This window comes from Anguilla anguilla, chromosome 7 (assembly GCF_013347855.1).
Source record: "Anguilla anguilla isolate fAngAng1 chromosome 7, fAngAng1.pri, whole genome shotgun sequence".
NCBI classification, from domain to species: domain Eukaryota; kingdom Metazoa; phylum Chordata; class Actinopteri; order Anguilliformes; family Anguillidae; genus Anguilla; species Anguilla anguilla.
In genome coordinates, this window is record NC_049207.1 from 51,500,344 (window position 1) to 51,523,357 (window position 23,014).

General features: G+C 42.5%; 1 protein-coding gene across 3 annotated transcripts in view; it reads right to left on the bottom strand.

The window, feature by feature from the left end:
• Nucleotides 1–307: 307 nt before the first annotated feature.
• The window catches only part of LOC118231756 (trans-2,3-enoyl-CoA reductase-like), a 32,393-nt gene continuing 9,686 nt past the window's right edge, over nt 308–23,014 (bottom strand). The window contains exons 3-12 of one of the 3 annotated variants that reach the window (XM_035425936.1): nt 18,578–18,622; nt 14,796–14,899; nt 14,372–14,481; nt 13,782–13,887; nt 9,314–9,386; nt 7,295–7,338; nt 4,990–5,047; nt 1,620–1,696; nt 736–781; nt 308–591 (exon numbers count right to left, since the gene is read on the bottom strand). In XM_035425936.1, the coding sequence (XP_035281827.1) occupies nt 458–591; nt 736–781; nt 1,620–1,696; nt 4,990–5,047; nt 7,295–7,338; nt 9,314–9,386; nt 13,782–13,887; nt 14,372–14,481; nt 14,796–14,899; nt 18,578–18,622 (797 nt within the window). In that variant the 3' untranslated portion in view covers nt 308–457. The remainder of the gene's footprint in view (nt 592–735; nt 782–1,619; nt 1,697–4,989; nt 5,048–7,294; nt 7,339–9,313; nt 9,387–13,781; nt 13,888–14,371; nt 14,482–14,795; nt 14,900–18,577; nt 18,623–23,014) is intronic. The other 2 variants (XM_035425937.1, XM_035425938.1) reach the window with 2 other exon arrangements.

Here is a 23,014-nt window from a genome sequence, read left to right on the forward strand (position 1 = left end):
CATAAAAAGAGGAAAACAGGTGAACAAATGTCACGTCCAGCTTAACTGAAACCCAAAATGAAAACAGTTATCTTGACTTCTTCCTCACAGCGATCGGTGAGAAAGACATTCTCCCTCTCTCTCTCTCGCCCGCTGGTGCTGAAAGTTCACCTCTCTGGTTTGACCCCGTTTCCTCGACCTCTTCAGAGCTGAAGACTGGAACACCGCCCCCAACCCCCTCCTCCTCCTCCTCCTCCTCCTCGGCTGCCCCCCCTGCCAGGGTAGCTCCGGGCATCGAACCCAGGCCTCACACCACGCTTCTCCCCCCCACCCCACCACCCCCCTGCCTTTCTTCTCCATTAAAGAGCATCATTAGGATTCGGTTACCGTAGCGGGCGTCTCTTGCCTGGCCTCTGTTGCCAGGGCGGCATTATTTCCCAATCCAGCGGGCGGTGCTCCGGCCCCCCCTACCCACTTCCTACAGTATGAAAGGGATGACGGCGGCTCTCCGGTAGGCCCCGCCCCCTCCGTTCCTCCGCCTCAGGTACTTATGGCGCCTCTTCCTCGCCCTCAGCAGCATCTGGGTCGACACCAGCGCCGCGAAGACTGCCACTAATGAACAGGGAAGCAGCAGGGGGTTTTGTTCAAAAAACTTTTTTAGCTAGCATCCTGCAGACCTTCGAGCACAGAAAAGACACGTTTATCGCTTTTCTAAAGCAGACAGAGAAGATTGTCGACACGCTCGGTGCGACTTACCGGGGACGGTTTGAGTCATGATGGCAAAACTTATCCAGGCTCCAATCTGAACATCAGAGAAACAGAAACAGACACACAATCACTAATTCAAATCTTATCTTACAACATTTATGAGCAATTAGACCCAAATAAGGGGTATTCACAAATTTATAATTAGGTCCTTAAAAATGGAATTCACAATATTTTTTCTAATGTGCCTCATGTAATCGTCCTTGCGCTCACATTAAAGTTTTGTGCCAGAAATCACAACTGCAGTAATATTCTTCTATCAAGAGGTTGTTAGGAACATGGATAGCACTTTATTTGAACTATACCCCATAAAGCCTGTGTATAACTCATATACACAGCCATAATCAAGACATAAGACCTGACCGTGATAGGCCATTACAGCGTACTGCGACTCACGACAAGCATCATATCACTTTCATAATACATGCTTCAGTTTTACAAAGCAGATTTCAAAGCTGTTGCTGTTGCAAACTGTTATACTTCATGACTGCTTATGACAGGAAGCTGTAGATGATCAAAGCGGCAAGTATTTAAACAAGCCTGTAGCTAGTTTATTCTGGAGATAGAGACGCCCTCTTAGTCACTGTTAATGTAATCATCGATTATAACGATAAAACAGACGCTATGTTAATAGTTGAAATTATAAAAACTTTGGTTTGCAGCCAAATTGGAATAACCGAGGTGAAAGCTATTTATTTAATTTATCTATTTATCCTAATGACAGAATCATGTGGTGAGGCATTTCTGACTCTCCAAGATACATGTCCTTTGTGTTGAGACATGGAAGTATGTTTTCCTTTTGACAAAACTTTTGACAAGTGACTTTTTTTATGATTAGCACTGCACAAATAAGGCTTTGCAAGCACAGGCCTTACCTCGTAGGTGTACTGCGGACAGTGAACCAGCTTAAAGAGCCAGGAGAAGGGGTTACAGGTGGGCCCAGGGTGCAAACCTTCAGATTTAATTAGAAAAAAAAAGACAAGATAATTAAATAAGGGAACAATGGGTCTCCTTCTGGGACGAAAGTCCAGATCCAGGCACATCACACACACATATCTGTCTAGTATTCATTTACAGCCACCTGGATAAAGTGGTACGGAATGTGGAGATCTTCACGCTTTGTGTTAAGAGACAATTTCATTAAAGCACTCCAGATAGCCATATATATATATATATATATATATATATAAGGTGATGGGAAGAAATGAAAGTCATTACACCTGTTTAATGAGCTCTGAAGGTACAGTCAAGAGTACTGAAGATTTTTGGCGAAAGCGGAGACGTGGAGAATTGATGAAAACATTCTCTAAAAAAAACAACCAGAGAACTACTCAATTTGAAAGGTGCAAATTGATCTTAATTTAAAATCTCAGATTTATTTATTTATTTTATGTATTTGTCATTTGAAATGTGAAAATAAGGACATGCAAATGAGAATTTGAGTAGCAGAGCTCTTAGAACGGAACTCTATTTTTAGGACTTTGAGGCACACTTGCTTTAACGTTCACCCTCGACTCGTTTTGTGAAAATCGTTCGACGTTCGCGACGTGGCCCCAGAGGAGTCAGAAATGTTTTTAAAACGTCTATGTTTCGTGACCCCGAAAGTCCCGGGGTTTTAAAAGTGATAAATGGCTGAGACTCTGGAGGTGACACGTCCCGCCGAGGCACATTCTCGGGGTAGCGATTCGCCCGACGGCCAGGATCACATCTTGACCTTGCCGGGGCCGGGTGCGAAGGAACGGCCCCCACGGGGGCGATGGCAAATTTGCGGCAGCATTACCGAGGGATCGGCGTGACGAGCAGCAGTGGATGTGTGTTTATTAAATAACATGAATATTTCATCGGCTCAGGAATGGGGGAAAAACACGTTTAAAGCACATTTAACCCAGTCGGTACGGGCACGGGTTGGGGACCAGTCTCCCGAAAAGCCACATCGCCACTTATCAATACAGAGCATGTTTTAAAAGAGCCGGCTGTTCTGTGAGACAACATCGTGCTGCTCTCTTGAGTGGCTGAAACAAGGAATAATTGACCACTAAAGTGCGGCTTTTCTGAATCCTCCATTAGGCCTGAATCTTAAGAGTATCTTAAGAGTACCCAATGGCGAGTTTCATTAAATTACAATCACCAGGCAGATGCTCTTATCCAGAGCGACGTACAATGGCGGAGGATATCAGTGTTGCTCTCAGGAATACAAAAAATTTAGACTGAGCTCTGAAACATCCATTTGGGCTTGGCCAAATCTGTAGCCCCTAACTGGAATTCGCATGACTCTATCTAGCACGTGCACATAGCAGCGTGTATCATCATGGAACAACTGACCCGTTGTTAAACGTAAGCGTTAAATCCGTTTTAACATTTTTGTTTCACTTAAATGGAGCGAGTTTTATCTTTTTCCCACATGTATGCCATACGCCCTTTCACAGGCAAAGATACCGGGGCTGCAAGAGGTCCTCTTTTCATGGGTGACATGCTCATTTCAAAGTGTCCAATGAAGCGCCGGTATGAATATTCATCACTCATGAATATGCAAATGCTGCTCTGACAGGGCACAATTTCGTTGGTGTCTCAAAAGCCCCCAGTGAAATCTTTTGACAAAATTAAGAAAGGTGTTCCGTAACACCCCGAACTTCACGGTTCACATCCGCTAAATTGGCGGCTGCCCACCCGCCACCAGTTTAAAGGTTTCAAAATGATCTTTTACCAGCGCAGATACACTTGAATACCTAACTTCAAACAACATTCCTTTGCAGAATTTCTCCGTGGTGTACAGGCTGTTTTTCAGTTTTTTAAACCAATTTAAGAAAAAAAAAATCCAGTATGCAGTGCTGTTCAGCTATCCAAACATACCAGAAGACTAATCTAAAGCTCTCAGATTTATTTTCTTTTTCTTCAACAGCAATACCTTCATGCGTTAAATATAACTGGTGACTGATGAAGCTTCACTGCCTGTGATGCATTTGCCTCCAAAACTAAAAACTGGGCAAAGTTAGCCATGACTACAGTTTCAAGTCATCAGACACAAATAATTAGCTGTAAGCACTATGCTAATATGTGCCTACTGCAAAGCATACTGGGTTTTGGTGTTTTTTTATATACAAGCATGAGACTAGTTTAATCTATTCATTGTAATGTAAACAGCTTTGTCATTCACCCAAGAAATTGACCTTTTTTGATAATAAAACAAACAAGAAACTTAAAATAATCAGTTTTTTATTACTTAACAGCTGATTCTCCTGGCAGTTGACTTTTTCCTAGTGTCTCTCTAATTCTTCATGATTATCCTAAATTGGTCTTCAGAAAATATCTGGGTGCACAAGGCACTGCCATTGAGGCTGCCAATACAGCATGCGGCCACCAGCCAAAGCCGCAGCCGCGTCACGAGTCAGTCCCAAGACTCCAAGCGTAGGACAACGTCTTATCTACAGTTATGATCTGCCAAGGGTGAGACTCAATCTGCTGCATTTTAAGGGTCGCGACCCCAGCAAGAGGAACGGAATGCCTTCCTCCCCGAGGAAAGGTATGGAGTGCTGACACATCACAACTACGTTATAACCTGTGGCTGGAGAGGCTGCCTCTCCAGACAACATGTTGGTTCTGCAGCGGACGAGCGTCTCCCAGTGCACTTGTACCGTGCAGAAGTGAGATCTCGAAGGCTGGATTGTCTCGACTTCAATCCCAACACCCACATGTACTATGGCCAGTGGATCACATGAAGAAGCGTGTCTCAACACACAGCAAGCAAGTCATTTCATAACCATGAACATTTGAAAAGTTTAAAGGATATTTGTGTCGGAACAAAGACTTGGACCTACGATATGGTCTTAAACACAACTAAGTACATTTACAACAGGCAGTGTGACCACCACTGGTCCAAGTGGCTAAATGACTGTTCACATTAATGGCTAAATGTTAAGTGTTAAGTCAACTCTGAATTACTAACACTAATGTCAGTTTTTTCAGTAAATTATCAGAACAATTTATTCTGAGACACTGGACATTTGGACTCACTGAGCCCTCTTGGACTTAATAGCTTAATAATTATTAAGAGTTGAAATGACACTTACCATGTACATAATTAACATATATGTTAAATATTAGGGCTATTTAATTAATCAAGTATTTTGGAAAATATTACAAGAAATGGGCATATAAAGCAATCTTGTATGTAAATTTGAAGTTTCCAACAAAACAGCATTCAGTGTTCATCTTAGTGATAGTATAACTGTACCTGTTATAACTTACCCCTCTGACTGTGCCGGGCTAAAGCAATGTTGACATAGAAATTTCCAGCTTCACAAAACTGTTAAAAAAACAAGACATTTTCAGGCAATACATCAGATGAATATCATTGGATAGATGTACACATATGGATGTACACAATTCAGTTTGAAATACCATTTGTTTAGTATTGTAGCCAGCACATTTACAACAATATATCATTAAGAATTTTTATAGATCTAAATTTTTCATTTAGATTTTTGTTTCCTAAAATTTTTCATACCACACAATGGCATGTATTAAAACAATGGCATGTTTAATTTTCAACATTAATGAATGATTTTGTTATAAATATATATTTGTCACAAATTAATTTCAGTGTCCATCATCAGTTGACCATGTAAGACTAAAAATAATAAAATGTGTTTCCACTAATGCTTTAAATTTTAGATTAGCATTTTGCTAGTCTCGTTTTATTTATAATCTACCCGGTAACAGTAAGGCTCTGGTTGCAGGTGTCTATGGCAACTGTAAGATTCAGATGATAAAACTGTTCTAATGGCTGCCTTATGTGCTTCGATTCCATCAATTCTGCCTTCTCTGCTGTACAGACGATGTACTGAAACGTGCTGGAGCGTGCTAAAAAATACTTTGTGAGAATCTGCAGTTATTAAAAATATCAGACCTATATTTGTCCATTGCTGGTATATATTGAAGATTTGACATTACCTGCAAATAGCACAACAGATAGAAGGACATATGCTATTACTTCCTAAGACTTCCTGCAATGTAAAATCATTTCACGTGTTTTTCGCTCATACACTTTGAGCACTAGAACTATTATAATCGAGGCAATTATTATATTCTTATATTATATTATATATATATTATATTAATGAATATCAGTCTGTATGTATTTATGTATGTATGTATTATACCATGTAGCCCACAGTAATCTCTGAGCTCCAGTAGAATGTTCTAATTTGATACTTCCCCCATTCTAATTACGGGCTCTTGGTGAACGGCACAAACGGAGAAATGACTACGATCACTGAAGTTTACACTGTGCCAACTTTATAATGAGGAGAGAAGAGTTTAAAAGTCTCCTGGCCATTCGGCCCTGTCGGACTGTTTCAAGTGGAGTGTTGACGCCGGTTTTAAAGTTTGCCTTGTTGTCGGCCATTTTCTTTGATTTGTGTTCATTTAGAATCTCCTGCAGGGAACCGGTTGCCTTGGCGCTAAAGTCTGTCGCAGGGACTTCTTTTCTCGCCTTTCGGCAGCGATGAAGTCATGAAGAAGCCGTGCTGTTTCTCTTTATTGAAGGACGCGGGTGTTCCTTACCAGTTTAGCTCCATAACGTGATCTGCGGGCATGGCGAGTGATTATCCACGTTTTAATAATTTAAAATGCTTAAGTCACCTTACCAGTTGCACTTCAATTAGTTCTTTCAAATTCCCTTTTGTGCGCTTACTTGACTTGCACAAAAGATAATTGTCTTTTCAGAACATTTCAGAAAATATTCATATTTTTAATGAGAAATGTAAAAGATGAATTATTTTAACATTGATGGAAAAGCACTGTTATTAAGTAGCTTTGCCAGAGGATGAGTGTGATATCTCTTTTTGCAGAATCATGCCTACTTTACTGATGTACGTTCCCAAAATCTTTATCTCGGCCTGTGTTGGCTTGAGATTATTTTTCAGACATTTCAACCCATCCAACACCATCTAATTTTTCTTTTTGTATCTTGGAAAAAAGCAGAATTTATGAGGATGTTTTTGAAATTGTAAAGATTTTGAGAAAGTTCAAGTGACCTTTCCTGCCAACCTCAGCCTTCACAAAAGAAAAATATAAACGTCAAGTAAGGAAAGGCTTTTAAAAATAGATACTAGAATAGTTCATGGATCAAGCAGCTGTTAAATTTTCAGTCAGTGAAAGAGATGCATTTAGAAAAGGTATCTCTATCACATTGTTCTGCGCAGAAAAAGGAAGTTACACTTAAATGGCGACAGATTATTACTGTCTGTGTTCACAAATATTAACAGTATGAAACGGGTGTCCATCTTATCCATCTTAGCCGGTGTGGGTGCCGGTTTTTGTCTTAGCCTAGCACTAGCACACTTGATTCTATTTATCAAGGTCTTGATTGAAGACCGTGATTAGTTAATTGGTTGAATCAGGTCTATTAGTTCTGGGCTAAAACAAAAACCTGTGCCCACACTGGCCCTTTTCGGGTAAGATTGGCCACCCCGGTATAAAATATATGGTAATAAAGATGACGGTGAATGGGCGTATCATGACGACAATGGGGACATTGGTGCCAACTTACCAAAAACCAGACAAGCGATGGAATAATCTGTTTGTTTGCATAGTCTAAAACAAAACAAAAAAAAAAGAAACACTGTGTTAGCAACCGTTCCTAAAAAAAACAGACTGTAACTAACCCGCGTTAACATTACATGAGCGCTCTGGGAATTTTCTCATTAATTTATGTTAAATATACAAACCTGTTCAAGCGATTGCTTCTCACTGAAAAGATTCCTCTCGTGCCAGGAAGGGTACTGTGATTACTGTACTCGTTTTATTCCACGTTAGCTTTTAACAGCTTTGAACTCCGGCAAGTTTGCAGTCACACTGGTGGTTATGATGAATTATATGAAAGCAAACAGATATTGCATGCTGTTGCACCACCAGAACATTTTGTTCCACTGGTACAAAAAATTTTATTTTCTGAGCCAGTTATAAATAGGGCTCAAATGTAACAGATTGGTATGTATGTGGATCGCAGGGACTAAAGCATTAGGCCTGGATATAAAAATAAAAAGAACATAAAAATCATGTCAGCACCAGAGGTCTGTGATCTTAACAGACTTCTTATGCAAGTATGCATTTAACTTTTCTTTTTTAAGTTTTTGTAAGCCATTGTAAGTTTTGTTCAGTATACAAGTCTGGTGTTCTTTTCCCTTCATATGCACTTAGTAATTAGGATCATGCTATTAATGATTTATGTAAGAGGTGTGGTTTATGAAAGCTGGATGAGGCTGTCTACTAAATGCCTAAAAATGTAAAAGGAACAACCAGGCCCTTTTTCAGGGAAATGTCCAAGATGACAGAAGTCAGTACTGAGAGGAAGCAACCCATATACACTCATTAAAATGGTCTGTACACCAAGTAGATTACAGTAGTACAGGTCCAATACAGAAATAACAGAATGTATTTGTAGCAAGAAAAGATTCTCTTTGGTGCACAGTATGTTAAATAGGACAATCACTTGAACACACTGTGATTTTATGGAACTTCTTTCTCAGAAGAGTCCCATGAATTAAGAAATAAGGAACAAAATTTATTCGTCCTTTTTTCAAGCAAGTTGCTCAGTTAATCTGAGACTTGTTTGAAGTGAAACATTACAGAAAATCTGGGACATCTCGACATCGGAACCGCGCTTCTTAAGAAACTGTTTATGCAGAAACCCCGTGTCATTTTTCCGAACTGTAAATCTGAGGACACAACTGCCGTTGCACATTATATATGGAAGCAACAGAATTAAAGTTTGAAAAAGCCCTACAGAAGACCAGGAGCGATGAGGAGAGATAAATCTGCCATCATTAGTTTACACTGGATGCTACAATTCACAGTGCTCGCAGCAGAACCATTGATAAATATTCAGCCCTGTCCGCACCTCTTCATCATGCGCGAACGGGAGAATATTTCTGGCGATGTCGGTGACAAACGCGCGGGGAATTACGAGCTAGAATGCGTCGCGCTGAAGTACGAATCGCCTCGGTAACAGGCATCTGAACAAAGCTGAGGGCGTGATTGAGAAGAGCGACAGACGCCGAAGGAGTGCTCAGAACTCGCCCAGCTCCCCTCCACTTCCTGCTCTGCACCCCCCCTCCCGCACTGCCCCCCCCCCCCCGCCGTCCCGGCGTCCCGGCGTGTCCCAATCTGTTTGAGGAGACAGCCGGCCGCTCTGGCCCTCGTTTTTTCGCCGCCAGGTGGGGTCCCGGATGGACGGATCGCTGATGAAACCTGTCAGAATGCCCACTGATTCCACACATTTTAAAAAGGTGGCTTTTTTACGGGGGGCCTCTTGCGCTCCGCCTTCCGGCTCTGCTGACAGGTCCCATCTCAGCCGCGCTCCCCCCCCCCCCCCCCACAGATTCCACCTCATTTTTCACTTTGATGAGGCCGCCCGGCTCGCGGGACGGCAGCAGGTGTGGGGGCGTGGCCACCGCCCACTGTCGCCGTGACGACGCGAGAAAGAACGTATGCTCTTCCGCCGAGAGGGGGCCGGGTGGGGCCGTACCCCAACATTCATCAGGAGGCCGGGGGGGGGGGGGGTACTCACATGGGGGGGTGTAGAGGGGGTGGTTGACATAATATCCCAGCCAAGCAGTAAATCCCCAGTAGAAGGCGCAACCCTGCAAAAAAGACAGCAGCCACATCATTTCTTTTCTTCATTTCAACCGTTTTTCTCTTTTGCCTGGCAAATGAAAGGAGATTAATATGCATCTGAGCGCAGCTAGCTTACAGTACGCTCGTCCGTAAGCTGCGACTGAGCACAGAATTAGACCCAGGAGCTTATTTCTGATTGAGCGATACAGGTCTGATAATGAACACACTCCGTCCCTCCCAGGTCCAGTTGTTCTAAATGAAGGAGAGGGGGCCTTGTGCTTTTGTCCTTGAGGCTTAAAGCGCTGAATTATTGTTTCATCTGGATCCTGGATTCCATACACAGCAAAGGCAATTTTAAACCTTTTTTTATTTTTATTTCTGTCACCTCTGGTCTGTTGCCAAACGAAGCCACCAATATCAGCATTCTGCACCCTTGCTGATAAGTAGTTTTTTTTTACATTTATTTTTCAGTACAGCAGAAAAAGGTCCCTCTGTACTTATTTATCTAGTTTGCTGCATCATACAAAATGAATGTGACATGCAAAACCGCTTGACCTTTAAAAGTGTGGGAATATATATTATGTATTCTGAACAGACACACACACACTCACAAGAATACAACATAAGACACACACACACTCCATAAGAATACACAATAATGAGAACAGGCAATTCAGCCTGCCATTTACCAGCACAAAAATGTTCACGCACACTTATGGACACACACGCACGCACACACACACACACACACATGCACGCACAATTTTTTAGATTATACAATTTTTAAATGTGTGCATAGAAAATATTTAATTTTTAAAAGTTCGTTTTAGCTAGAATGTTTTGTTCATATTAATTACAAGTGCCAATAATTATGGAGTGAGGTGTGTGTTGTTTGATTAAGTAGGAACCCAAGAATTGGCTAAATAATCCATGGCAATCAAAATAACTAATTCTTGTTTTAACTCATAACTGCATCTTGAATATTATTTTTCTTTGCAATAGAAAACTGCAGTGTCTCTCCCTATCCACAGATTAATTAAACGACTCTCTTCTCCCGACTGCAAACCAAGCCACGTTGAGGATGTAAAGATTGCACTGCAGAGCTATTTACACAGATCCCGATTTTACACGCAATCCATTTATACAGCTGGATATTTACTGAAGCGCTTCAGGTTAAATATCTTGCTCAAGGGTCCAGTCGCAGCATGCCAGCTGCGATCTGAACCCCCAGCATCTGAGTTACAAACTCAGATCCCCAAACCATTACATTACAACGCTTGCACCAAAGATCACTTCATTTGCATGGATTCTTCAATTTAAATGCTGATGATTTTATTCATACGGATTAATGCGCTTCAAGCTAAAAAGCTTGTGCGGTCATTGGGATGATTCACCTATCAAAGAGGGTTATTTTCTAGTTATTACACAGATTTTATTAAATTAATCTCTGATGTGGGATTGTTCCCATGTGACACAAGTAGAAAGAAAAAAAAAACAATTACCTACCAATGGAAAACTGACCATTCAGGCAGTTGCTTGCTAATCAAGCAAAAAAAAAGGGAAAAAGTTGAGTGTAAAGATTAGTTTAAAGGTAAGAGTTGCCATCTTTGTCTTCAGCTACTTTCTATGAGGCGGTACTGACATATACATGTTCACACAATCACTCATAACTTGACAACATCTAGCACTGGCCAAGCCTACTGTGGGCTAATTATAGTTATTCAGTATTATACTTCTTTTAGGTTTTCAGTCCACTGCACAAGGTTAATTTGCTGTGCGTGCAAATCGTATGTGCATGTCGAGCGTTTGGCTAGCTGTTAGTACTTTAGCAACCTACCACCTAGGCAACAGGAAAAAAAGGTGAAAAGTATGCAGTCTCACCACTGTATTTACAGTAGGAGCCCTTCAAGGTTAAAAGGTGTGGCCTGCATTCATGCTGCTTGAATTAAGTGCTCTGAATTTCAGCCCCTATTGTCTCTTGTTTATATGGGATTTATGACTCCTGACTTTAAGATTTTTTTCCATATACCTACTTTGTGGTGGCTGGATTGGTCAAAAGTTAAGAATGTCACTCTTTCTGCCCAGTAAACCCTTTCCTGTGGTATACATATCAATGACAGTGATTTGTCCTTTACTACATCTCATTTAGGCCAGCATTCCATTGTTCTTGTTTTCAGTTTTGTTTCCACTGAACCCTCCAAACTCAATGTTGTGTAGATGAGCAATTGCCTGGATTTTATGTTTATATTTTGGAGTATTTGTCGCTTCTTTCGGTTCCAAATATGTTTATAATCACCCAGGCACAAAAGGAAGTTTTGCAAAGGCAAAATGAAAAATGTTTTGTTTTTTTCTTCAACTTCTTCGCAATTATTGTTTCAAGTACAGGGCACAGAGATATGCATCAGTGTGGCTGGGTACTTAATATGGATGAATTTGATATTTCCCATGTTGCTTTAAAATGCAAATGTGCCCTTTTGACATTTAGCAGGACACAGGGGGATACTTGGGGGGGCTCGCAGACAAGAATGCCATTATCGATGGCGTCTCTCATTTCACCAAATGAAGAATCAGATTTGGGCTTATGCAAAGTGCCTCCTGGTGTGTCCGTCCATCTTGCTCAAAAGCAGCCTGAACCTTTTCTTCCCCGCAAAGCTAATGGCGGACTGGCAACCTGCTGCTTTTCATACAGAGACAGGAAATGAAGTACAGGGATTGGAACTGATTAATGACTGCTCACTAAAACACTAAATAAAAATAATTTTGTGCTGTAGGCCTCAGAAAAAGATAGAAATAGTAGGCACTCTATAGCCGATGGGTCTCCTTTTGTTATCAACAGTGGTCATTACCTTATTTTAAAGTAATTCATCATTAAAATACTTTATGAAAACTGTAATTTATACTTTAGATACAAACACTGGACACAAACCTATGCTATTCTGAATGACTATAATCAGTATTTGACAAATATTATTTAAATCCTGGCAATGGAATCATTAAAACAGAGAGCACTTGGAAAGAACATTTTTGGCTATTGCGGAACTTGCTAAACTCTGCTAGTGAAGATTAAATATAAATATATTAAATAAGCATAGTCTGTCAAGTTCAGCAATCACCAAAATAATAACTCACCAAGCTCCGTTTTTGAAGAAAAAACAAAAATACCAATTTAATACCAGGCTGGAGTTCACTTGAATTCCTGACTCTGAAACAGTACGGCTCTGTGTACGTTAGCACTCCAGGTGCCGCTGCTTGGCTATTGATTGGCGGGGATTAGAGGTGTCTGTAAAAGTGCGTGTGAGGGCTATCTCAGGGCTCCCCAGACAAGCACGGGGCCAGCTGCCTCCTGGACCCGCGGCTCTCCAGAGGACCCTCGACGTGGCGGTGTCATCGCCCAAAACACCGCTGCCAATATCTGCTCGCACAGCCCAGTGATTTATTGAGTGAGGAGCAGCGGCCTGTCACCAAAAAATCAGGCTTTTACGTTTTCACTAAAGGCACAGAGAACATCTGTCTTTTTTTTCTTTCTTTCTTTCATTTGTTCTGTTTGGTCTTTTTCCCCCCCACCCCCACTGTAAAAAATTTAAAAAATAACCCATTTGGTTACATGCATATGTTGATATTTTATTTCTGGTAGTACTGATCTAAATAATAAGGTTAAGAGGTTAAGGGTTAAGGTTAAGTTTTACTTTATTGCCTCCCAAGGGAGAAAATTGTCTTGATGAGAGAGATCCTACACCGCGTGATTCAATTTGTATAAGTTATAAACCGTACATTTAAAAAAAAAAATCATGCTCTGCAAAACCGGTCTTTGCCATTGTAATAGAAGTTCCATCAAGCATTTTCCAGGTCCTCACATAGATTATAGAAAAACGTGGCAATGAACAATGGGAGCTTGAGGCAAGGAAACAAGGGAATGGGTGCCTAATCCTGTTGAAGATTAAAAGATAGGAACATTGCGATGGTATACTGACTTGACAAGTTACCAAAAGCTTGAAAGCTGATGTTTATGTACTTTCGATGTTAAACTACATCTTCGGGAGTAACCTAATTAAAAATATTATCCATCTTCAATCTGTTTTATAATGAAATTGGTAAGTGTAAGTCAATGCTTCTGTGATGACTGTAGTGTTGTTAAATATAAACTGAACAAAAGTATTTTTTCTGCATTAGATCCTTGTTAAAATTTGACGCTCATATTTATCCTTCAAAACAAATCAAAGGTTTCAGAGAATAGGTTCAGGGCAACTGACACTACACAAAGTTACAATCCTCCTCGACTTCAACACTGTGACCCTCCTAGCATATAGTCAATACAACTTGTCAGTCAGAATGAATGGATTTAGCATCTCCTGGCCAAACAGAACACGTGCTACACAGACAGCGGGCCGTTCTGCATGCAAACTGAACTCTTCCCACGGTACCTTCAGCAGGTTTCGTAGCGGGGTGCATCCATCGCACAGCTTGTGAACAAACAGAGTCTCCAGAAGATGTTTGATGTAGTGCAGAGAGTGGCAGAAACAGGCCAAGCTTTTGAAAGGAAGAGAAGCACAAACACACACACACACGTTCACCACAAAAAACACACTGATGTTAGATGTGAGCGGTCGACTCGGAGCGCCGCGAACGCCACGATGAGCTCGGTCTTGACAGCCTTGTGGGCCCCTGTGCGGCCAGTAAAGCGGGCGTATTAACGGCCAAGGGGAAAAAAACATGGCGGTGCATCGAATAATGCGCCAGTCTGCCAGGTTAAAACAGCCGGTTCTACAGACACTGAGTTCGCACTCCGTGACGGGAAACAAAATGCTTTCAAATTCCAAAAATCCCGAGGTGCCGAGCTTTAACGCAATTTGCAGAAATGTAAGGGGGGTGGAGAGAAAAGTAATCTTTCAACAAATCCTCACAATGGGGCTTTCAGATTAAAATGTAAGTGCAGGATCAGACATTTCGCTCTTTACTACTTCCTGGAAGATGAATGTAAGATCAGACATGAAGCCAATTTGCTGATACTTACTGCACTACTAGCGGCCGCCGGCTTTTTATGGCGTCGGCGTACACGTTTGACAAGCGTAAATAAAACACCAGGTATATCAGCAGAGGTCCGAAATACTGGCTCAGGAACACCTGCGAAAGGCAAAAGGAAAGGAAGGAGGCGCCTCAGTGACATAGATTATGATGAAATGCCCTCCAGCTTCAACACCTGTCTGGTTTTGTAGTCATGAGAGGGAAGAGTAATGGGCTCACAGCTCTAAGCAGTGTCATTACAAATGTCGTGCAGGACTATGGGATTAGACCAATGTACCGTGGTGAGAGGGCTGGGGAGTCCCATCTCTGCTGATATGGGAAGTTATTGAGGGCGGTCTCTTAAATCCTCCGTGTGAGCGAGATCGATTAGGCAGGCTCCCGAGCAGACCCGCTCAAGCGACCGACGCACTTACCGCCGTCCACCCGACCTGCCGACCCAGGTCCGTGGGGTAGACGGAGACCAGGGACGAGGTGGCGATGGTCTCCATGACGCAGGTGTCTGGCAGGAACGGCCCATCTGCGAGGTCAAGGACAATGACACCATCTGTCTGCTGTCAGGCTCCCAGCATCCTCCTCTCTCTCGCACGCGGCGAAACGTGAAGGAAACCCAGAGCCAGCCTACAGCACTCCTCTGATACTACGCAAAGAGACCTTCAGTTGTCGGGCAGGAGAGACAGCGAATAAGAACAGACCTTGCGCACTTACGCCGTCCCTGTGGTAAGCCGAGGCAAGATCGGGAAATGACAGTCAATGCAACATTTATGTCAAAAATCAATTTTATTTATAGGAGTGCTAAACGAGGCTAAAGTGCCTGGCAAACAGTGTGAATGTGGACAGAGATGCATCAGCCAGCTTGTGGCCATCTACTGAAGTAGCAAATAGATGTAGCATCGAAATGGATGGATTTTTCCTCTCTTTCAAAAGGTCAAACCCCAGGGCAAAAGAATGGGCTGGCATATTGCATTCTGCAAGAGAAGCACTCATCCAGTTTCAAATGGCTTTCATTTATAATACATTCAGATTGAGTACTCTGATAAAGCCCAGCCATTATTTTAACAATATTAGTTTTACTTTTCTAGGAAAAGAAAACGGTCTTTTTGCTGTATAAAACTCAGGTTTTTGCTTATATAATATCCACACATTATATGATAATGTCAAACCTGTTTTCGCAGTCTGGAGTGTGCAGCAAAGTTTTGTCCTTATTTGAACAAAACAGAACTTAAAACTTTTCCAGTTTAACCCAGTACTTGGCATATTTTTGTGACTGTTATCCACATCATGACAGAACCATCCCTATACTGTTTGGGGCCCCATCAAAACATTGCCAGCTTCTGGTTCTTCTGCTACCAAAGGTAAGAAGTTAGGGCTCTGGGCGAGAAGGCGGGGCCCTAGCACAGTCCCTGATCTGCCTAATGGGATATAATCAATCTAAAGTTAAAATGTTTCCTGACATGTTTTTCAAATTCGATTTCCATTTCATTTTGTTACTTCTTTACATTAACACTCCCTTGTTTTATGGTAACGGCGGTTCTTCTTATACACACCGTGTAAATAAATAAATAACATAAATAACAGTCCAAAATGCTAATGCTGTTTTCTTTTTTCAACAAAGCATCTTTCATTTCAAGATCGATACTGCACTGGTAAAACTGGACCCAGCTCACACAAAATGAGCCTAGCTGATAAAAAATTGTGTAACTGACTTCTCACATTTGACCTTGCCATCTTAGTAGGGGCAGCCAATAATCTTAAATACAACCCTCATTAATCCTAAACGCAACCCTCACAGGCGAAACTGACTCATATCACAGACGCTGTGAATACGATCGAGACGCACATCCCTCCCGTCTGAACTCTTTTCCCTGCAGGACACAGATCCAGGAAGCTTCTGTTCATCAACAGGCCTGATTGTCAGACGGGGGGACAGCTGGGGGGAACGGGTGAAACATCTGCGATAGCCGCATTATAAATGCCCCCCGGCCCGCCGGCTGAATTTTCCATACCCGCGTTAGCGTGGCGAGGTTTCGAGGCGCTGCGTCCACCTTTCTCCAGAGAGGGGCCGGTTTTTCGCCGCCCTCGCCATACGGGCGGGAAGGGGGGGGGGGGGGGGGTTTTAATGAGGGGCAACGAGGAGCCGGAGTGATTGACAGGAGACAGGCGGACGGCGAGGCGCTGTTTACGGGGATGGAAATGACAGAGTCGCCGGCCCAGGCACTGAGACGGAGGCAGCTGGCGGCGGCGGCATCGCCGACGAACGCTATCAAACACTTGACCCCGCGCGACCCTCTCTGTCTGAGTGTTCCTGAGGAAAACGCCTGAATGGAAATTTTAAAAAAACTTCCCAGCATGCTCTGCTCTGCTCCGCGCCGGGATATCTTTACCGTTGGCCTGCATAAAGAGAACCCATTTCAGCCTTTTGAAGACTTGGGTCTGACATTTCGCAGAAGGCATAATTGATGTGTAAAACATCCTTTCAAAAGATGTGAAATTATTCCTGAATTCTGTCTTGGTGGCTCATCATTGGTCCTCCAACCATACAATCACATACCGGTCACAGATCATATTTTCTGTATTTTCTAGGAGGTTGGAAGATTTCCAGTAGGAGGTTAGTTCATTTTCAATTCACTAAATGCGCACCGTCCTGTCATTATGTCAAGTCGTATGCAACCTGAAAACCTGTTTTTTTTTTTTTTTTTTAAATGATGGGCTGAACATTAAGCAGTTTTCCTTTCAAAATGAAAACTGACAAAAATGACAATTCTCACGCCAGATATTTAACCACATGCAGAAACTAACTCTGAGAAGTGGGCATCCTACTCTTATCTGATAATAAACTAGATTATACAACTGACAGTGTACTGAGTCAGCCTGTCCACAGTGAAAGCAGCACGATTTCTCACAAACACAGCAGTGGCAGAGAAGATGATTAGAAAATGCATTTCTTCATCCATCCCAAAATAATTTAAGACTTGCCTGAAGCGTGAAATCACAGCATGTATAAATCGTGGCATACTGTGAAATTACATATGTTTCATACGCGCTTGTTTATGTTACGGAACATAAATGTCATTCTCAGACTGCACAATTCCATAACAGAATAAAAGGCATGCTATACATAGTATATATCAGCAGATAGCACAGCTACCACAGGGCCCTGCATGGATCCAAATCTGAAAACTTTAAGGCCAGTTCTGATTGAAAAATGAATCAGCCATCGGGATGTTTTCAGAACCTTTTCGGAATTTGCTCAGTATGGCCGTCTGAGTTTTAGAATGGCTACCGATTAATAAGAATGTGGGGGAAAAAATGACAATGAGCAATAGTTCAGAGAAGAAAAGACGACCAAATTCTGTAAATGCGCAGGAATCTTTGCTCTCCAATTATAGCTAGCTATGAAGGAACAGCCCATACAGGTGACTTCCCAAAGGTGTATAAAGCTGCTTGTGTGTGCTCACAGCAGAACAGGAAACAGTTCATCATTTGTCGGTCGTCGTTTTGAAATGGACTGCGTAGCCTTTTCACGGAAACACTCATGGGTTTTCTGAAGAGTTCTTTGTCTGCTCTCGCGGTTTTGATTTTAAAAATTTTTTAAATAGATTTTATCGTTCCGCGGAACCTTTAAGCAATTTCCCATGAGACAACGCTTTTATTGCTTCTCTGCATATAAACTTTATTGTCTGTCACACGCAGGTGGCTGTGTTATTTCACTGCACAAAACAGACACTTTAAGCCGCAGTAAAAATCTCCAGGTTTTTTTTTTTTCCTCAACAAAAAAAAAAGGCTGTGTTATGACATGTTATCACTCGGGAGGAAACACTTCAGCTGTTTCCTTCTGGTTGATGATACACGGAAGTGTGTTCCTGATCGCAGGAGAGCTGGTGTGGCATTGCTCATCGACTCAGCTACAGCCCTGAGCCACTCTTAGGCCTTGAGTCATTTCCATGACATTATATTACAGGCATTTAGCAGACGCTCTTATCCAGAGCAACTTGCACAAGCTTTACATAGCATTTACATTCCATCCAGTTAGAGAGCTGGATATATACTGAAGCAATGCAGGTTAAGTACCTGGCTCAATGGCAGTGTCCTACCTGGGAATCGAACCTGCAACCTTTTTACCAGATTACCAGAGACCAGCTCCTTACCCATTACACTACACTGCTGCCACCCATTTCCGCTGTCTTTGTTAACTTACTGGGGTCAGTCTTGAGTCCCGTGCGAGATGGACACCAACCAGGACCTGCGCGACACCAAAATAAAACCAAACAGAATATAAAACACAACCGCGTCCCTCCTTTCCATTAGCTACAGGACCTCTGATATCCTGTTGACATGCGTGTTCTACGGTTACACATCCACATTATAAACACATCGCGACTTGCGAAAAGACAGGTTTGGTGGGAAATAACGTCTGAGTCATCTGAATGATTAATGTGCAGCATGTTCCGTAGCCTTGTTCAGATAATTTAATGAAGACCGACTGAGTTGTAAAATGGATGGTTATTAATAAGTGAATATAAAGCTTTAATTTTAGGGAGTTTATGAAGAGAATTCATTAAATGGAACAATTGAATTTTACCAAGTCGTTTTTTTTTTTTGTGTGTGTGTGTCTGCAGGCATGACAAAATAGCAATCGCAGCTCATAACAGGCCTCCCTCTCTCTGTACTGAAGAAAAATCCGGAACTGTTCCCCTAATGGACAGTTTAACTAAAATTAATTATATTTTAGTTTTGACTGAGCTGGCATTGTTTGGTTTCACTCTGGATTTTCGGATTAAAAACACAGAGAATGTTATAAATTCATGCAATCATAATGTTTAGAATTATTTAATTCACTTAAGACAGGCACATATTGTAAATTGGATTATATTTCTAAAAGACAATAAAACATACAAACATCTACTGCTATTTTCAGATTTTGAAAAAGCAGTACCTTGCTGCTAAGTTTACTAAATAACACAAAAATCAAGCTGTAATTTATAAATACAATTATACCTTGTAGCAGTCGGTCTGCCGGAGAGGCGGATTGGTCTCAGCTGCGCCGGCTGGTGGAGAGAGCACACGCACCTGGGCTGCGTTAGCTAATCGGCCCAGGTGCTTAAAAGTGTGCTGCTCTCCACAGTTCGGGGCCGAGACCGGGGGCTAACACCGAGAGTGCAGTTATGAGTTTCGTTTTGTTTTTGTTTTTGTTTGAGCACGAAAGAAAAAGAGAGCAATCCTCAGCTGGGATGCTGGAGGAGCTGAACCTGGCCGGGAAGGCGGGTCAGCTACGGGCGGCGCACGGGAAAGTGGTCGCACCGTTCTACTTTATTTTGTCTTTGTTATTTTAGCTTGTTGTTTTAGTTTATTGTTTTTGCCGGGACTCGTGAGGGGGGAGGGTGAAGATGTCCGTTTATTTTATTTCATGTTTGTGTGGGTGTATCTCTCCATGTGACAGACAATGGTGTTCCCCGGCACTGCCGCATCTCCCTCCCAGGGGTGTTACATTGCCATGTGACAGGCCTTATAATCTCTTCTACCAACAACACAGAGGAAAATAAATATAATTTTACCTGGGTTGAACTGGTATACTTAGAAACAGAGCTATTTCCAATAAATTGGAATCATAGAGATAAGCAGTACAAAAATCAATATCATGAGCAGTGGAAAAATGTCCTATGGCATCTACACTGAACACAGTTTAATTCATAGTTAATTAGTTTGACCGTTTTGGGTTTCCCTATGCATTGCTGAAGTATCTCAGCGCACATGCTGTGAATAATTACAAATGTTATTTTCAATTGATCAGTTGCGGAGTCTAACTATTTGTAATCAGCGAAGCTCTACTGAGCCAAATCGATGGGAATTATAGCTCCCACTTTAATTCTTGTAAACTATCAGTTAATTTTGTTTATTTTGCCCTTTGATAAGAGGGTCCATGATTATGCCATTACCAGAATATTTATATTGCTTGGCTCCACACTGCAACATGTTTGCCTGTCCCTGAGACAGACATAGTACCTCATAATGTTTTTGTTTTTGTTGTTGTTGTTTGCTTTTATATTTTAAAAAGTCATAAAACCGTAAAATTAGGACAATGATCTCCTCGTTCCAATGATCGCCGACCACTTCCTTTCCACTCTTCAGTTCACCAGCCAAGCTGCACAGTCGCCGTGCTGGAGGAGGCGATAACATAGCCCAAGCCATAACATGATCTCCACAATGTTGCACACAAGGGAGGGGGGGGGGGGGGGGGGGGTGGGCTTCAGGTCATGATCAGTTCCTTTCTTCCTCCACACTTTCCTCTTTCCATTGCTTTGGTACAGGTTAACACTCGACTAGTCTTCTCTCGTCTTATCCTGGAGAGTGTTCTTGATCTATCTGACAGCATAAAAAAGGGTTTTTTTCTTCACAAAGTGAAAGTATTCTTCAGTCATCCACTACAGTGGTCTTTCGTGGTCTACCAGATCAATTGCTATTGCTGAGCTCACCATTAGTTGTTTTGGCGATGTCTCTGATCGATTTATTTTTCAGCCTCATTATAGCCTGCTTAACTGGCATTGGCACTTACTTGGTCCTCGTGTAGAGAGACAACAGCAACAAACTCCAAATGCAAATTCCACACCTAGAATCAACTCCAGATGATGCACAGACACACAGGTGGCCAAGAAACAGCTGAGTAGCCAATTGTGTGATTACTATTGCACCCCTAAATTGGGGGTGGGGGGGTTATGTACAAAAAGGGCTGTAATTCCTACCCAGATCACCCAATATGGCTGTAAATACCCTCAAATTAAACCTGAGTCTCTGCACATTAACCTCATTTTCATTGTTTTATTTTAAATCCAATGTGCAGAGCCAAAACAACTAAACGTGTGCCACTGTGCCCCGTTCCTCTCTCACCGGCAGCAAACCCAATACATCTCTATCTAGCCAGCTGACCACAGTCTGTAACCATGGTGTGTGTGTATATTCTGTATACGGACGCTATTATATTACATACACACACACACAGATGGCCACTGGAATACACGACCCATATTATTGCCCATGAAACTCTTGTGCTGGAGCTTGCTTGTGCAGTACCTTGACAGTGATTAATGACTGTTTTAGCAGGGTGTCCAAAATAAATACATTAATAAAAACAAGAATACCTTACCCGGGCTCCGGAGTGAGAACTGCCTATTTCAGGGTTCACTGAAGGCCAGCAGGCCTTGTAGGTTATCAAGTGTAATTCACCTTGGGAAGCATCCACTCAGTGACATTTCCAAAGGGCGATGACGCAGCGGTCGGTGTCTAAAACCTGGGATTTCCAGGAGAGAGAATGGCCTCCTAGACAGCTAGTCAATGGTGGGCTTTGCATGTTCAACCCGGATTAAGCGGTCCCCCCCGCTGTTTCTCTACGTCAACAACAACAACACGGCTCTTCACCGAGGCCTAGCCGGGATCTCATTATTCTGCGTTTTGTGGCCATGCTAAGCTGCACAGCGGAGTGAAAGGACGCGCAAACACGAGGCTAGCAGCCGCTAAACCCCGGTGAAAATGACTTTCCCGTCAACACAAAGGAGCCTCTCGCCGCTTCTTGGAACGCATTTCGAACGGGTTCTTATTTCCGTTAGCCTTCAGAAGTCTGCCGGCGGTGGCCTCTGGTGTTTATCTCGCCCGTGATTGAGCTTCAAGGCTGTTTTATTCTGCGGTTCGCGGGATGGCGGACGGCTCCGGTGCGCCAACGTGTTTCATTAGCTTCGTTTTAGCGGGAGACACGGCCGCCGCCGTTTCGGCGTCCGCGGCTCCCTCCTCTAAGCCGTGCCTCGACGGTCGTCGTCGCATTTAAATAATCTCTGTGAATCACCGCGAGGCCCTCGCACCCAGCAGCAGCATGCTAATAGCGCGGGTACGCGCAATACAGTATCAGAGACGGAGAACTGCCTTTAGAGCCGTACTCCTCGCTCAGCGATACAGTCAGGGAGACAATTAGACCGCGGTACAAACAGGAGACTGTAGTCAGTCTGGGAGTCTTACTCTAACTTTGTGGACAGTCCCCTGGGAAATTAGCCTGTATCAGAGGAGAGTTCACACAAGCTTTGAGTCTCCATAGAAACATTTGACGTCGACTTTTACTGTCCTCTTATCTTGGAAAAAATAGCATTGTTGGCGCTCAATCTACGATTGCGGGTAGTGACATCATTTGTGCCGCAAGTCCTCCACAGCCCCAAGGCTTTTCCTTCGAGGCTCAACGTCTTCTCACACTTTGTTTTGGGGAAAGAGACTCCCATAACTAACTGATATTCGCCATGCCAAACACTTATTTATTATTCAATGGAATCATCCTTTGAGCGGTCACTCCGAGCACACATTGGCACGGGTTAAAATAACGGTTTGTGGTAACTAGCACACGTGCGCCATCGCTGATGTTCTAAATATGCCCAGGCGACTTCAACATCCAAAACCTCAATTTGTTCCACTACCCAGTCCACGCTGATATCCGTAATGTGGCATTCAACAAAGAAATTGACTGATTAACAATTAACACTACTCTATCTCTATCTCTCTGTCTATGATTAAACTTTGCTCTCTCTCTCTATGATTAAACTTAACAAATTTAGGTGAGATTAAAAAAAAAAAAGTGAAAGTTTTATGGTCCGATTATCAA